General features: G+C 41.9%; 1 protein-coding gene across 6 annotated transcripts in view; it reads left to right on the top strand.

The window, feature by feature from the left end:
- The window catches only part of IQCJ (IQ motif containing J), an 850,319-nt gene that overhangs the window by 430,862 nt on the left and 401,839 nt on the right, over positions 1-17,618 (top strand). For all 6 annotated transcript variants that reach the window (XM_086392331.1, XM_086392343.1, XM_086392309.1 and 3 more), the window contains one exon: positions 8,541-8,676. In XM_086392331.1, the coding sequence (XP_086248457.1) occupies positions 8,541-8,676 (136 nt within the window). The remainder of the gene's footprint in view (positions 1-8,540; positions 8,677-17,618) is intronic.

The raw sequence follows: 17,618 nt of genomic DNA on the forward strand, positions 1-17,618 counted from the left end.
AATGAGAAAATCTAAGAAAAACATTTACACTAGTGTGTCTTCCCCATGCAATTGTACCTTTTCTAAACATATTTTTTATCAAATTGGGCTAATAAAATATTTCCTGTAAAGATCCTCAGAAATCCAGTATATCATATGCTGCAGCCCACCAGACCCCTCTGTCCATAGGATTCTCCCAGCAAGAATCCTGGAGCAGGTTGTCATTTCCTCTTCCAGGGGATTTCCTGTCCCAGGGACGGAATTTGAACCTCTTGAATTGGCAGGCAGTTTCTTTACCACTAAGCCACCAGGGAAGCCCTTATGATTTGCACCTATTACTTAAAAATATTTGAAAGTGTCTGGTTTTCTTAAGTAATTATAGTGATTTATCTAGAACCACTATTTGTCAAGTTTGGGGCTAAGTGACGTAAATATAAATACCATATCTTTGACTCCTTGCAAGAATATGGAAACATTATTGTTGTTCCCATTTTGTGCATCAGCAAAGTGTAGGCCTGAAAGTTGAGTACTTTTCCCAAGGCCACAGCTAATAAGAAGTAAAACTGAGCAAGAACCTACATCACTCTAATCTGCCTGCAATGCAGGAGATCCAAGATCAATCCTTGATTTGAGAAGATCCCCTGGAGAAGGGCATGGCAACCCACTCCAGTATTCTTACCTGGAGAATCCCATGGACAGAGGAGCCTGGAGGGCTACAGTCCCTAAGGGTAGCAAAGAGTCAGACACGACTGAGTGACTAAGCATGTGCAAACATGTTTAGTTTCCACGAGGTTTTGTTTCAAGACATCAACACACAAAGATCCTGAACTATGTCCTCCCACAGACACACTGAACCCACAACTACGAATGGAACAATTCCCTCTCAGGGGGAAAATTAAAAACTGGTGGAGTGACCCCTTCATATTGGGCAGACAAGAGGGAAACCACATCAAAGTGGATAGGAAAGGCTGAGACACAATCTCTCCATGAAACGCTGGTGTGATGACTCCTATTTGGGAGTGCACTCAAAATCTTGCGCTTCTCTCTGAGGAGACAAAGAGTTATACTCTGTATTGAACACCCCAACTGTCATGACTGGCCCCTGAGAGATGAGTTCCCCAAGCATTTGGCTTTGAGGACCATTTGGCTCATGCTCACGAGATCCTAGAGTTTATGGTGAACTGAGGAACCTCTCTTAAAGAGCCTGTGTGCAGATTCACCCACTCCAGGGTTCAGCACAGAAGCATCCTTTAAAAAAGTGCCCAGACTTCATGTCAAAGAACTCATTTGCTGATTTGAAAGCTGGTCAGCCCCAGCACACAGTCTCCCTTTTATAGCAGAGGAGTAGGATATGGACCACAACCAATGGAGAAAGTGTTCTTATAAACTGTTACCACTCCCAGGGCACAGCGAGAGGGAGCAGAGCCAAGAGCTCAGTCTTGATGTGAAACAGGAGGCTTCTAATTAAGTACACATCTAAGGGCTGACTGTAAACCTTTCCTGAGACATTGGGGGGGTGGGCACTAATCTTCAAGTTGCCCCTCAGCCATACTCCAAAGCTTCAGCGTCTCTTGCAGAGGAGCTCTTGTGAGTGTCTGGGGCCCCAGTTTTTACATCTGGTGCCCTGGATATTGGGCTTCCTTGGTGACTCAGTGGATAAAGAATCTTCCCACAATGCAGAAGACTCAGGAGCCTCGGGTTTGATCCCTGGGTTGGGAAGATCCCCTGGAGGAGGGCATGGCAACCTACTCCAGTATTCTTGCCTGGGATTTCCATGGACAGAGGAGCTTGGTGGGCTACAGTCTATGGGGTCCCAGAAGAGTTGGACACGGCTGAAGCAATTGAGTATGCACACCCTGGTTATTGTGACTGCCACCCAGGGCATGTTACCCCTTGATCCCTTCCTGGCTCTGGAGGCCAGCAGGGCTTGTGCTCATGGTCCCACAAGACTGTGCGTATTTGTACTTTTTTGAAAGCTGCTTCCTGAGGGTCTAGCTTCCAATGAGTCCAAATCTAGGTGCTGACTGAGATCCTCCCCTTTGTGGCACTCACTGGTCTGTGTGTGTGTACTCAGTCATTCAGGCATGTCTGATTCTCTGCAACCCCATGGACTGAAGCCCGCCAGGCTCCTCTGTCGATAGGATTTTCCAGGCAAGAATACTGGAGTGGGTTGCCATTTCCTCCTCAAGGGGATCTTCCTGACCCAGGGATTGAACCCACGTCTCCTGTGTGGGCACACCCTTAGCTACTGGGAGTTATTAAAAATGAAATGGGTTGTTTGGATAAGCAGAAGCTTGGGAGACAATCAAGAGCTGGGGCAAGGTTGAATGATAAGGTTTATCTCCTACACAAGGCCAACTCTTCAAGACTGGGAGAAGGGGCTGTTTCATCTAATACATAGAAACTGGTAGTTGCAAGTAATAGAAACTCAACTCAAACTAACTTGTATATAAAAAAAGAGATTTTTTATTATATTACCTAACATAAACATCCAAGGGGCACAGTCACCAGGCATCTCTGTCTTCTGTAAGCTCTTCTCTCTTCATTCTCTCCCAACATTGTAGCAAACTGGTCACGGATAGCTCAAGGTTACCAATTGCAAACTTCCAGGTGCAAGAGGGGGCTTCTCTTTCTGTAGCCTCTTGTTGCCTGGCTTGAGCCATGTGAGCTTCTATGAACCAATCACTGCCCTCTGGGTGTTCAGTCTGGCACACAAGCTGCTCTCTACGGTGGAGGGGTGGGATCTGCCTCATTCATAGCTCACTGGTTGAGGGTTGGTGGGTCCCCGTGGAGAAATGGGTGCTGGAACCAAGAGAAGTTAATGTTGGGCAGGCAAAACCTACCACTATGATAATAATATTAGTGGAGCCTTCCCGACAGCCCACATGTGGTAGGGCTGATTGGGAGAATGCACACAAAAAGAGCTGTATAAAATCGTTTCCTAAGATACTTAGACTTGTCTTTTCTTTGATGGTGCCCTCTTTTCTCATCCTCAAATTCCACTTACTTTGGGTAATAAAGTATTTTTTAAATTATTTAGTAAGTTTTACATGAGAATCCAGATTTCTGGCTGCCTTTGAAAAGGTCTGGTAACTATGGACTGTGCCTTGATGGGGGATTCCCCCTCACAAGGGGCAGGTATTGCCCAGTCTTGCCCCCACCTGACCCCGTCGACATCGGGATCCTCTTCCTATCTTCATATCCTCTGCCGTCATTTCTGGGATCCTCCTGCATCCTACCAGGTACCTTCACTTCCATGCCTTTGTCCAAGGTCTTTTCCTCTTCCTCCCTAGCAGTCTAAATCCCATCCATCCTTGAAAACCAATTGAAAACCAGGACTCCCTCGAACCTCCTCTAAGCATCCCAACTCTCAGAGTGTTCTCTGCTGCTCATCTCTGTAAGGACATCCAGAGACAACCAGAACTGCCCAGGCTGTGAGTCCCCAAGTAGCTGTGAGTGTGGGAGAGAAGCACCACCCTGTGAAACTGACGAGGTAGGGTAGAGGCAGATGCTTATGCCGTCCCTGAGACAAGGGAAGATAAATCGGAATTGAGCTGGCAAAGAAATTGAAAAATGTATTTATCATCTCTTTTGAAGTAAATTTCTACACTTTATTTATAATTCAACATATGGGAACACACAGAGAGTGCTCCCTCTCTGCAACCAGCTTTTAAAGCATTATATTGATGGTATTGCTTAGTTTCAGAAGTAAAAATGTCAAGGTAGTTAGTGTTCAGGGTTTTCACTGCAGCCGTAAAGGAGACTTGTGAGTAGAAATTGTGATAAAGCTGGAATAAGAGAGTGAAAGTCATTCCCTTTGACCGAGGGACAAATGCCTCTGCATTTTAATTCTCTCCTACAGTAAAATAACATTTAGAGATGGTATTCTGAGGGCTAATATTAGACTAATTTAATCTATGAACATCGTATCAGTGCAAAGAGGAGTAAATGTATGATGCAAATACTTTTCTATGATTCAGAGAGTAATAATAGCAAGGCTCTACCATTCAAAAGAAATAGTGTAGCAATTTAGAATAGCAGCCTAAAGTGATGTGACTGGCCTTTCATTTTTGACCCCTAAATTTAAAGAAAAAAGAACATAATATAATATGCTTTCGACTAAGTAAAACTGTTTTCATATATGTAGACAAGGATAATAAGGTAAATATTCAAAAACTGAAATAGCTTTTTAATTAAGGAAATGAGTGGGCTTATACCAATAGATGATTTTAATGCCTATTTTAAAGGCATTTGTATATATAAGATTCTGATGCCGGGAAAGATTGAGGGCAGGAATAGAAAGGGGCTGCGGAGTTCCAAAGAATGGCAAGGAGAGGTGAGAAAGTCTTCGTCAGTGATCAATGCAAGGAAATAGAGGAAAACAACAGAATGGGAAAGACTAGAGATCTCTTCAAGAAAATTAGAGATAACAAGGGAACATTTCATGCAAAGATGGGTTCGATAAAGGACAGAAATGGTATGGACCTAACAGAGGCAGAAGATATTAAGAAGAGGTGGCAAGAATACACAGAAGAACTGTACAAAAAAGATCTTCGTGACCGAGATAATCACGATGGTGTGATCACTCACCTAGAGCCAGACATCCTGGAATGTGAAGTCAAGTGGGCCTTAGAAAGCACTACGAACAAAGCTAGTGGAGGTGATGGAATTCCAGTTGAGCTCTTTCAAATCCTGAAAGATGATGCTGTGAAAGTGCTGCACTCAAAATGCCAGCAAATTTGGAAAACTCAGCAGTAGCCACAGGACTGGAAAAGGTCAGTGTTCATTCCAATCCCAAAGAAAGGCAATGCCGAAGAATGCTCAAACTACTGCACAATTGCACTCATCTCACACACTAGTAAAGTAATGCTCAAAATTCTCCAAGCCAGGCTTCAGCAATACGTGAACCGTGACTTCCAGATGTTCAAGCTGGTTTTAGAAAGGGCAGAAGAACCAGAGATCAAATTGCCAACATCCTCTGGATCATCGAAAAAGCAAGAGAGTTCCAGAAAAGCATCTATTTCTGCTTTATTGACTATGCCAAAGCCTTTGACTGTGTGGATCACAGTAAACTGTGGAAAATTCTGAAAGAGATGGGAATACCAGACCACTTGACCTGCCTCTTGAGATACCTATATGCAGGTCAGGAAGCAACAGTTAGAACTGGACATGGAACAACAGACTGGTTCCAAATAGGAAAAGGAGTACGTCAAGGCTGTATATTGTCACCCTGCTTATTTAACTTCTATGCAGAGTACATCATGAGACGCTGGGCTGGAAGAAGTACAAGCTGGAATCAAGATTGCCAGGAGAAATATCAATAACCTCAGATATGCAGATGATACCATCCTTATGGCAGACAGTGAAGAGGAACTAAAGAGCCTCTTGATGAAAGTGAAAGAGGAGAGTGAAAAAGTTGGCTTAAAGCTCAACATTCAGAAAACGAAGATCATGGCATCTGGTCCCATCACTTCATGGCAAATAGATGGAGAAACAGTGGAAACAGTGTCAGACTTTATTTTGGGGGGCTCCAAAATCACTGAAGATGGTGATTGCAGCCATGAAATTAAAAGACGCTTGGAAGGGAAGTTATGACCAACCTAGATAGCATATTCAAAAGCAGAGACATTACTTTGCCAACAAAGGTCTGTCTAGTCAAGGCTATGGTTTTTCCAGTGGTCATGTATGGATGTGAGAATTGGACTGTGAAGAAAGCTGAGCGCTGAAGAATTGATGCTTTTGAACTGTGGTGTTGGAGAAGACTCTTGAGAGTCCCTTGGACTGCAAGGAGATCCAACCAGTCCATCCTAAAGGAGATCAGTGTTGGGTGTTCATTGGAGGGACTGATGTTGAAGCTGAAACTCCAATACTTTGGCCACCTCATGCAAACAGTTGACTCATTGAAAAAGACCCTGATGCTGGGAGGGATTGGGGGCAGGAGGAGAAGGGGACGACAGAGGATGAGATGGCTGGATGGCATCACCGACTCAATGGACGTGAGTTTGAGTGAACTCCAGGAATTGGTGATGGACAGGGAGGCCTGGCGTGCTGCGATTCATGGGGTTGCAAAGAGTGGGACACAACTGAGCCACTGAACTGAACTGAACTGAACAGAGGATGAGATGGTTGGATGGCATCCCCGATTCATTGGACATTAGTTTGAGTGAACTCTGGGAAATATTGAAGGATAGGGAAGCCTGGTGTGCTGCAGTCCATGGGGTCACAAAGAGTTGGATACTAACTAGAGAATAAACAACAAACAACAAATGTCACATTTTATCAATTAAGAAAAGAAGAGGATATCCTTCCACTTCGAAGGGGAGAATACTCTCTTCTTAATCTTTGACTTAAGGAAAACTGGTATGTCATTTTCCAGATCCCATAGAACTACAAAGGAGAAGAAAATGCTTTAAATTCTTTGCAGATCTCACCTGGGTTTTTGTCCAGCAGTGTTTTGTTTTGTTTTGTTTTGTTTTGTTTTGTTTGAAGGTGTCATGCTGCCCCCTGCTGTGCATCACACTAAAATATAACTTCTCAAAATGAAAGTCGCTCAGTCTTGTCGAACTGTTTGAGACCCCCATGGACTATACAGGCCATGGAATTCTCCAGGCCAGAATACTGGAGTGGGTAGCCTTTGCCTTCTCCAGGGGATCTTCCCAACCCAGAGATTGAACCCAGGTTTCCCGCAGGTGGGAAGAATCTCCCAGGTGGATTCTTTACCAGCTGAACCACAAGGGAAGCCCAACTTCTCAAAAGGCTACTATATCTTCGTTCTATATTTTCTGAATAACCAAGGCAATTAAAAAGTGGGGCTTAGAGAGAGGAATACTTCATGTCCTATAAACGTGTGGGTATCCTATGAGTTGTCAGTATTCTCTATTTTTTAAGTTACTTTAAAAAAAATCACATGCTTTTAAGTCCTTGATGGGCAGGTTTACAAGCTGTAGGTGTCCAAAAGTAGCAGAACTTTTCAGCAGTGCTCTGGCAGTTGCCCAGCGCTTCAAGCACTTTGGATGACATGGAAATTAGCTGCCAAGTTTGATACTCCCTTAGTAAAATGGATCCCAGAAGAAACAAGAGGATTACCACACTCAGCCACCCTTACAGGACCCTCTTAATCTTACAGGAGTCTCTCTGAGATCCTGTTTAAAATTTTAAACCAAAGGAAAATAAATAAATAAGGGTATATTTTGAGAAGACATTAAATAAGAAAACAGTGACCATCTATGACCAAGGGCCCCAGCAGCTCATAGTTTCAGGGAAAATTGGCCTCTGATCCCTGGGTTGTTTCACTGTAGTTTCTGGACTTTTCCTTGAACATTATAACTCACAAAGCCTTAATAAATGAGGGAACACATACAAATGTTTATGTGTTCTTTATGTTTTCTGATTATTGAGAATGGACAGTTTCTGAACTATTCTAGCCAAATGAAAACAAATGTTTGTTTATACAAAAACACCTTCAGTAACTTTGTTTGTATGTGAAAGAATTGAAGAAGATCAAATGCTTCCAGGAGTTGAGAAGAGATCATGAGAGAATCAGCACAGCCATTTAAAACTATTTTCAAAAGCTGAATCCTGACAATTGGTGTTCATGTCTAGCAACTCCCAGGAGAAAACAGATTCAGTTCCTTGGTCACATGTGAAAATCTAGATATTAATCTCTTCAAAGATTAGAAACTAGTCCAAATGGAGAAATGTCACTTAGCTTTCATGAAGAAGTGAAGTGAAATGAAGTTACTCAGTCGTGTCCAACTCTTTGCGACCCCATAGACTGTAGCCTACCAGGCTCCTCCCTCCAGGAGATTTTCCAGGCAAGAATGAAGAAGAGGTTTCTGTTATTCAGATCAGAAGATGACTCTTTTGAGAGTTACTAACTACAGGACATAAAAAACTTCCTTGGGTGAAATCTCAAGAAGCCACCTAATCATGAGTTAATTTTCTGCATAGTACATAACAGTTTGAAATATTTTTGTCTTCTCTGTCGATGTCTTTGTTTATTCATCATACACTACCGGTTTCCTTCCACAGTATGTAAAATCCATGACCGCAGGGCACTTGCCTGTCTTGTCCCAGAGCAGAGCCAATGCATTTGGTCACATAGACTATACCATCTAACATCATGGAACGCCCTTCACCTTGAAGTCTGTGTGAATGGCCCCCCTAGGGCTGTGCTGTCTCCTCTATCCAGAGCCAAGTGCTGACCCTGGCGCAGAACAGTTCTTTCAACAATAATTTATTATTCTCACTTGAAAAAGTGATGAGAAATTGAAAGGTTTTGTGTCCCATAAGTCGAAGCATGTACATTTACATGTGCAAACTGATTGCACTTTGACAGATGACTTTTTCTAAGTTATTTCTTATAGACTGGTTTAGTTCAGGTAAGCTTGTGAAAGTCAAACCAATAACACAGACAGTCCAGGTCTTCTGACTTCCCATGTAACGCTCTGTGTGCTTGAGGTTCCTGGTCAAAGTCAGTTCCTTCGGAATCCTTGTGCTTGTCAGAGTCTGAGTCTATGACTGGAGTGACGGTGCCTGTGCTTTTTGTTTGTTTTTGGCAGCATTCAGCGAGCATGGCGTGAATACCTGCAGCGGCAGGAGCCCCCGGAGAAGCGGAGCCCCTCCCCGCCCTCCGTGTCCTCGGACAAGCTGAGCAGCTCTGTCAGCATGAACACCTTCTCCGATAGCAGCACACCCGTGAGTGCACATGTCCTTCTCATGACTCGGTTGGCCAGTCATCTGGTCTCCAGGGCTTTGGCTCCAAGAGAGGAATCTGGGGATGTGAGCAGGTGGTTTGTGATCTACAAGTTGCTTGTTTGCTATGGTGAGGGTTTTGTCGTCTCAAAGATGTGGGTCATGAAGGCAAAGAGAACTTTATCAAGGCTTAGGGAAGTGACTGCATTTGAAATCAGTCTAAACTATGCATTTGTGTGTTGGCATTCCTCTGTTACTTTTTACTTTTCTTGATGATAGTGTGTTCCTTTTAATCTGTGCTGTTGGCAGCCTTTTGTGGCACAAATAGGATAGATTAGGTTGGTTACTAGGATTTTAAAGAGAACTTTCAGGAGAAGAACTGAAAGGGGTCTTGGATTCAGAGATTGCATCTTAAAGGCTTTCAGGGCTGGGTAAGTAACCTATGTGACTGATGGGGAGAGTTGTGACTGACTCACCTAAAGGGACATTCCCCCCCTCAAACACACCTCCCCCGGCTCCTGGAAGTATGTTGCCAAGTGTTGCCAGAGATCATTTTCCTTCTTCAGAAGATTTTTAAATGTTGGCAATCAGTAAGAAAATTTTAAATGTAAATAGACCATGCCTGCAGACCACAATTTTCCCAGGTCCACTAGTTTAAGAACTCTGGAGTACAGGGTTGAGGAATGGAGGAATTTGAGGGAAGCCTCTGTTTAAAAAAAAAAAAAAGAACACCAAATGTATGAGGAAATAAATGATTAGGCAATTGTAACACAGAGTTGTGTGGATTTAGCCATTGTGATCAGTTACCATAGTCACTGGAGTACTGAAATAGGAAGAAAAATGAACTATACACGTGTATTGTTATTTTTAAAAAAATCATCCTTGACTGCTTTGTAATCAAGTTTATTTGGTTGTAAAAATGCTTCCCAACAGCCAAAATAATGCATTCACATTGGGATCAAGCAAAGGTACTTTGAAATGTTTTCAGATGATTGCATTACATATTCTTTAATAAATGGCTTTATCTAGTTACGGATTCTAAAGAGAGAAGCAAGTTAAGTTTATAGCTGTGGAAATAATGGTGGCAGAAGATCTATTTTTAGCTGGCATTAGAAATGGAATACGGTGAATCTGCACTTTTTAAATACAGTTTTGGTAGGGGGCATGTGTTGTCTTAACTGGCCTCACCGTCACTAGAGGGCGCTCATGAACCACTTTGGAAAATGTCTGCGTTTAGCAGTTTGTATTTAATTCTTGATTTGTCAGTGAAAAAGAATGTGAAAATTGAGTGTTTTGGATACCTTCGCTGTGAATGTTAATAGAAGGTACAAAGTAAACGACTCGGAAGCCTTGATCTGAGTGATGGAAACTGAGTATGAGAAATCACTCTGCCCTGGAGTTAAAGGCTTGAGTTTACTACCACCTTTGTGCTTTCTCAGCCCTAATTCCAGACAATAGCAACTGTCTAGAAATCCCTGATGGTTTTAGTATTGCTTTAGGATAGTTAACCTTTCGGCTTATTGAAATTCTGGAAGAATCTGTCTTTGCTTTATATTTATGCTGCTGCATCGCTTTGATTCTAGCACCTCAAGTGTTTTTGTGCCTAAAATGCATGTTCTTCCCCCTCGTTGGTCATTATGTTTACATCTATCTTTGCACAGCTTTGCTAATGGTTTCGCCTTATTTAATGTAGCCTAGACTCCAGGGGCCCTGAGGTTTCTTAGTAGCAGAGATTTTCCCTTTCTGGTGTGCCCAGCAATTTGGTTTCCCATAAGGTGTGTCAGACTGAATTGAGAGTGGCACCCTGCTCCACCACCATGTCATCATGCCTTAGCTCTGTGCCCATGGGACAAAGATGACTCTATTTCCTGTGTGGGAGTCTGGCTCACTCCTGACTGCCTACAAACACTGAAAATCAAAGCAGACTTTCAAAAATCATTACTGGAATTAGCTTCAGAAAGCAAGCAGATCCTGCCCAGAATTCTAATGTTGACCATGAGAACAACTTTGGTATTGATGATGGCAATGGTGTGACACTAAATACAGAATAAAACATGAAAATATAAGATGTTGGCACATTCCCAAGTCTCTCATTTGTCAGGCAGGTAAAATACCAAAGCCATTATTGTTTAAAACTTTATGCTTCATTGTTTGGAACTGGTATAACTAAAGGTTGTTTTATCTTCCATGATTATCCCTTTGCTGAGGCTTCATTCAAAAAGATTCATTCATTCTCACATCTTTTGTTGGTGACAGTCCCATGAAAATGACAGTCCCATTTCTTTTCATGGGACTGTCAAATGCTCTACCTTGGGTAGAGTCCCATGCTCTACCTTGACTGACCTGCCAGACCCACTGGGTTCATATATGAACCCTATCAGGGGAGCAGATAGGAAGACTTGGTTTTACCACCGTCTGATGAGTAGACCTCAAATTTATGGACGGGATAAGGATGACCCCCAGCTCACCTTGGCTAAGCCTGTCATAAAGAGAAGAGCTTTTTCAAATAATCAGAAAGTCCTTCGGAACCTCAGGGTTAGAAGCCTTTGGTCCCAGTCAAATTCTGTCAGTGAGGTGTGTCCCTGGGGGATTCCCCAGGCCCCTGACTTCTGCTGGATCCTCTCTGCTTGCTGAACCACAGTCCTCTTCCTCTGGGCTTGATCTGTCACTGTTGCTGCCGAGACCATTGTCTGTCTTCTCCAGTCTGATCAGCGGTCTGTTTCCTTCTACGCCTCTACTAACCTCTAACACAACCTCAGTTGGAGGCCAGTCTGCTCTTGCCTAACCTGTGGGCCTTGCCAGCTGCTCACCCGCCCCCATGCCTATAATAACTGCAATTACTGTTCATCCTAGCTGTCTCCTCTGGGCATGTGCTACATGGGAAGCCAGAAACCTGATCCAGGGTAGTCCTTGTGCTGAGCTGAGAATGATGCGTTTGCATGCTCCTGTTCTCTTTTGGCCAAGCATGTAGTTAATACAGTTCTTAGAATGTTTTGGCTGTAAATTAAACAGCGACAGTAATGTTTCCGTATGAGCTCTCAAATTCACCATCTTAGTAAGAACTGAGCACTTGTTGTATGCCAGGCACTTCGCCAATGCTTTCTGTGGATTATTTCCTGTAATCGTCTCTATGACCATATAAAGGAGGTCCTGTTATTATCTCCACTTTACAGATGATGAAGATGAGACTTTGAGAGATAACCAGCTTGCCTTGGGTTACTCACTGGGCTGGAGCCTGCATGCTTTACTGTTCTACTATATTGCAGCACTTGAAAATAAGCCTTCATTTAGACATGGTCAAGCAGTGAAAGACATAATCATTGCATTAATGCATTTCTAGGGCTGTTTTACAATTGAGTAGGTATAAACAGTGAATGAAATAATTGAAAAAAGAACGCTCATTTGATTTTATAAATTGCCTCATTCAATGCTCTTTGATTAAAACCTCAAACCTCAGCTGCTCAATGCCAAATTAAAGAGCAACAGGAGGGAAGATAATATTAAGTTATGTTAGCAATTTGCATATTAAGTACCCTTTATCACAGTGTATCATGTGGTAACAGAAAAATTTGTTTTAGAAATAACAATTTTGAATACCAGCTGTTATTAAGAAAAGGAACTTGTGGGTATCAAAGTGAGAAGCAAAGAATAACTTTTTTTAACCATAAAAATATTAGTTATTGCATAGAGGACAACACTGGAAAATGCTTTGTGTTTTTTTGTTTTTTTTTTCTTAAGCAAATTCATGTGACCAAATACTTACTTTTTAGTTCCCAGTTTTAAGAAATCTGTGATTTATGCAATAGGATATCATGGAAAGAAGCTATAGAATGGTACCTTGTAAAGCATTAGGTTTATATCTTTTTAAAAAATCAATAGCATATCCCTGCGTAAATACAAAAAAATCTTTCGTTGTTTGGAGACATTCTGAGTCCCATTTGTTTTGAAGGGATTCCCTCTGCCTGGGCCTTCCTTCCTGGCCACACCCACTTTCCCCCATTGGTTCCCATACTGTTACCGTCTGGCCTGTAGGGGGCAGTGTGGATCAGGGAATAGAGACCTGGCTTGGTAAGAGGACCTGAGGACCTGACTTAAAATAGCAGTTCTGCCACTTCTTTTGAGTCTAAGGTTATCACTTGAGAGGCCCTTCTTCAACTGCCAATTGGAAATAATAGATTTAGAGACAGATAGATTGTTATTGCTGTGAAGATTAAATGGCACTGCATATATAAAACAGCACAGAACCTGGGCCCTGAGGTCTCTCAATAAATGTTAGTCAATTCTGAACCCACTCTTGAAAACACTCCATGCCTTCAAAACACTGTGGAAAACTTGTGAAGAGCACAGGTAACAGTTTTACCTTGATTCCCACTGAGGGAGCCGGGGCTGCATGCAGCCTGTTTTCAATTCACCAGATGAATCCATGAGAATCAAATTGTGCCCTAAAGTGTGTGTGTGTATATATATATATATTTTTTCATATGTTCAGGGTATATATGTATATGTGTATAGGTTTTGAGATTGGAGCTGTACTTTAAAAAGTAATATATTATGCATTCATTTTAGTATTGATCCTTTAAAAATGAATTTTCAATGCTCAAAGTTGATGTCAGGTGCAAGCACTTTTGCCTCTAAACGAGTTTCTTTTGATAAATCACACCCACATACATAGTAAAAGAAAAATTTTGTTGTTCAGTTGCTCAGTTTTGTCTGACTCTTTGTGATCTCTTGGACTGCAGCATGCCAAGCTTCCCTGTCCTGCACTATCTCCCAGAATTTGCTCCATCTCATGTGCAGTAAGTTGATGATGCCATCCAACCATCTCATCCTCTGTCTCCTCTTCTCGTCCTGCCCTCATTCTTCCCCAGCACCAGGGTCTTTTGCAGTGAGTCAGCTCTTTGCATCAGGGGGCCAAAGTATTAGAGCTTCACCTTCAGCATCAGTCCTTCCAGTGAATATTTAGGGTTGATTTTCTTTAGGATTGACTGGTTTGAAAAGAAAATCTAGATTATTCTACTCACTTCAGACTTGAGGAAAAACAAATGGCGGACTCTGCAGCGTGTTGGGGAGAACAGGGTTTCCTGGCCTCACCTCTCAGGCAGGCCAGTGCAGAAAGAGCCCTTCCAGCAGCTGCCCACACCCCCACAACCACCACCACCACGAGGCCCTACTTCACTCCTGGGCAGAAGCAATTACAGTTCTTGTGATTCTTGAGCAGTTTCTGTAGTTCTTGTAATTCTTGACCAGGTTCAGGAGCAGTGGTCTAGACCAACTCAAGACACTGATACCCTAATTGTCCTGGTGAAAAGCCGTGGAGCCCTCATATTTATGGGGCTGCTGGAAGGGTCCTGGCGTTCAGCGTAAGTGCTGAGTAGTCAATAACAGGCAGCCAGGTGACCCACCATACCTCCCCAAGGACACCACCAAAGCCAGCACTGAGCCTGCCTACCAGACATGGCAAGTGTGCCTATATTAAATATGCTTAATTATCCTCAAGTTTTATTACCCTTTTTGAGATTTACAACCTCTAGGCTTTAAATACATCAGGAAAAATCTAGTAACTAAACAGAGAAAGTCTTCTTACAAAGTTGCACTTGTTCTAGGAGGAAACTCAGGCCCTAAAAGACTGGACTTCCAGTACAGTCTTGAGGGCTGTGACATTATAGAGAATGTAAGCCTTGTGCTACTTAATAATTTAATAACCTAGATTTTCCAGGTCAGGGACAAGTTACAGTATTACGCTCAGCTGTTATAAATTTAGGTTCCATGAATTCTAATATTTCAGCACCCAAGTTCTATCTATCTAGTCTTTCAGACCATGAAATAGCACAAATTTTTTTGCCAATCTCTTTGTTTCAAATTTTAGTTCAGAGAATATAGTCAGTTCAGTCGCTCAGTCATGTCCAACTCTTTGCGACCCCATGAATTGCAGCAAGCCAGGCCTCCCTGTCCATCACCAGTTCCTGGAGTTCACTCAAACTCATGTCCATCAAGTTGGTGATGACATCCAGCCATCTCATCCTCTGTCGTCCCCTTCTCCTCCTGCCCCTAATCCCTCCCAGCATCTGGGTATTTTCCACTGAGTCAATGCTTCGCATGAGGTGGCCAAAGTACTGGAGTTTCAGCTTTAGCATCAGTCCTTTCAAAGAAATCCCAGGGCTGATCTCCTTTAGGATGGACTGGTTGGATCTCCTTGCAGTTAAGGCACTGTCAAGAGTCTTCTCCAACACCACAGTTCAAAAGCATCAATTCTTCAGCACTCAGCTTTCTTCACAGTCCAACTCTCACATCCATACATGACCACTGGAAAAACATAGCCTTGACTAGATGGACCTTTGTTGGCAAAGTAATGTCTCTGCTTTTGAATATGCTATCTAGGTTGGTCATAACTTTCCTTCCAAGGAGTAAGCATCTTTTATCTGCAGTGATTTTGGAGCCCCCAAAAATAAAGTCAGCCACTGTTCCCACTGTTTCCCCTTCTATTTCCCATGAAGTGATGGGACCAGATGCCATGATCTTCATTTTCTGAATGTTGAGCTTTAAGCCAACTTTTTCACTCTCCTCTTTCACTTTCATCAAGAGGCTTTTTAGTTCCTCTTCACTTTCTGCCATAAGCATGGTGTCATCTACATGTCTGAGGTTGTTGATATTTCTCCCGGCAATCTTGATTCCAGCTTGTGCTTCCTCCAGCCCAGTGTTTCTCATGATGTACTCTGCATATAAGTTAAACAGGCAGGGTGACAATATACAGCCTTGATGTACTCCTCTTCCCACTTGGAACCAGTCTGTTGTTCCATGTCCAGTTCTAACTGTTGCTTCCTGACCTGCATATATGTTTCTCAAGAGTAATCATATGTAAAAAGAGAAGACTTCTTGATATAGAAGTAAATACATTTTTCTCTTCTTCAAACTAGGGTCTTAGAGAACAAGTGTTTTCTTTTTCAAACTTTTAGAAATTATATATTTATAACCATATATGACCGTGTGAATGAATAAAATGGAATTGTACAAAAATAATGTTTCTATAAATTACTTTATTGAAGTTTAGTTGGTTTACAATGTTGTATTAATTTCTACTGTATAGCAAAGTGATTCAGTTATAAATATATAATTCATTTTCATATTCTTTTCCATTATGATTTGTATTGAATATAGTTCCCTGTGCTATACAATAGGACCTTGTTGTTTTTCCATTCTACATATAATAGCTTGCATCTGCTAACCCCAAACCCCCAATCCTTGACTTCTCCCCTCTGCCTCCCTTGGCAGCCACAAGTCTCTATGTTAGTGCAGCTGTTTATATTTCATACCTAAGTTCATTTATGGCATATTTTAGATTTCACGTATAAGTGATACCATACGGCATCGGTCTTTCTCTTTCTGATTTACTTAGTATGATAATCTCCAGGTTCATCCATATTGTTGCAAATGGCATTATTTCATTCTTTTCTATGGCTGAGTAATATTCCATTGTATATATGTACCACATGTTCCTTCCATTCATCTGTCAACAGACATTTAGGTGGTTTCCGTATTTGGTTATTGTAAATAGTGCTGCTGTGAACATTGGTGTACAGGTATCTTTTTGAATTATGGCTTTCTCCTATATATGCCCAGAAATGGGATTTCATGATCATGTGGCAACTCTACTTTTAGTTTTTTGAGGAACCTCCTTACTGTTTTCCTTAGAGGCTGCACACATTTACATTCCCACCAACAGCGTAGGAAGGTTCCCTTTTCTTCACATCCTCTCCAGCAAAAAACAGTATCTGTATACCACAAACACTCTCTTCTTTATGTATTTGAATATTGGTTGGCAATACTGATTCCTTTTCCCAAATCATCCTTTTGACTTAATGATTTGTGGACATTTTTCTTGTTAGGTTTAAAGGTGAGCATGTTGTTTCAGTTTGAGGATTAAAAAATTATTTTAAGAACTGCTAACATTGAACATTTCCTGAGTTCAGAATGATATGCAAAATTGACAATTCCTTATTTGATAACTGACTCATTCATCCATAGTAAAATCATAAATCCTTCTAAGCAGTCTAAAAGTTATTGACCTTGGAGTACAGATGCAAAAATCTAGGCATTAAGTACCTCATTTTACACAAAGAGAGTTGAAAAAGAATTTGTTCTTTTTGAAGTTTACCTCAAGTCCAGTCTCAGCATTTGTCCTCATAAAGATCCTCTCCTTAATTCTACAGCTTAGGTGAGATAAAATGTTGAATCCCTAGTTTAGAACCAGATGCACCTTCTGTTACAAAACCTGTTTCACCATCACAAATCAGCATTTTACTCTTTGGATGAACATCGAGCGATGCTTTAGAATTCAAGGAGAAATTGGATGTGGTGGAACTGGAGTGAGGTCTGTTAATGTATTCTTTTTTCTTTTTCCTGGATAGCTCATTGGCCTAAGACTCTTTAAAAGCGAAAGTGAAATTGCTCAGTCATGTCCGACTCTTTGCGAGTCCGTGGACTATAGCCTACCAGGCTCCTCCATCCATGGGATTTTCCAGGCAAGAATACTGGAAATTCCTTCTCCAGGAGATCTTCCTGACCCAGGGATTGAACCCAGGTCTCCAGCATTGTAGGCAGACGCTTTACTGTCTGAGCCACCAGGGAAGTCACTCTTTAGGATGTAGTTTCTCTAAATAAGACATCTTGAGGGGAAGAGGAGTTATTCACATCCTTGGGTTAAGTCTATAGTGTTTGTTCACTCATTCAACAAATATTTGAGTGCCTACTGTGTGCTGGGCCTTTCCTAGCACTGGAGGTAAAAATGACCTCCTAAATACACACAACTTCTGCCCTTGCATAATTTACATAATTCCCCAGTAGGGGTTGGCAATTCTTTTAACAGAGGTACTGACAACTTAAAAGAGATCCTCAATAACATTTCAGTGATTAATTGTATAGATGGTTTAGGTACAAAAATCTGACTG

This window comes from Bos grunniens, chromosome 1 (genome assembly GCF_055505025.1).
Source record: "Bos grunniens cultivar Pamir isolate PY7600 chromosome 1, Bosgru_T2T1.0, whole genome shotgun sequence".
Lineage (NCBI taxonomy): Eukaryota > Metazoa > Chordata > Mammalia > Artiodactyla > Bovidae > Bos > Bos grunniens.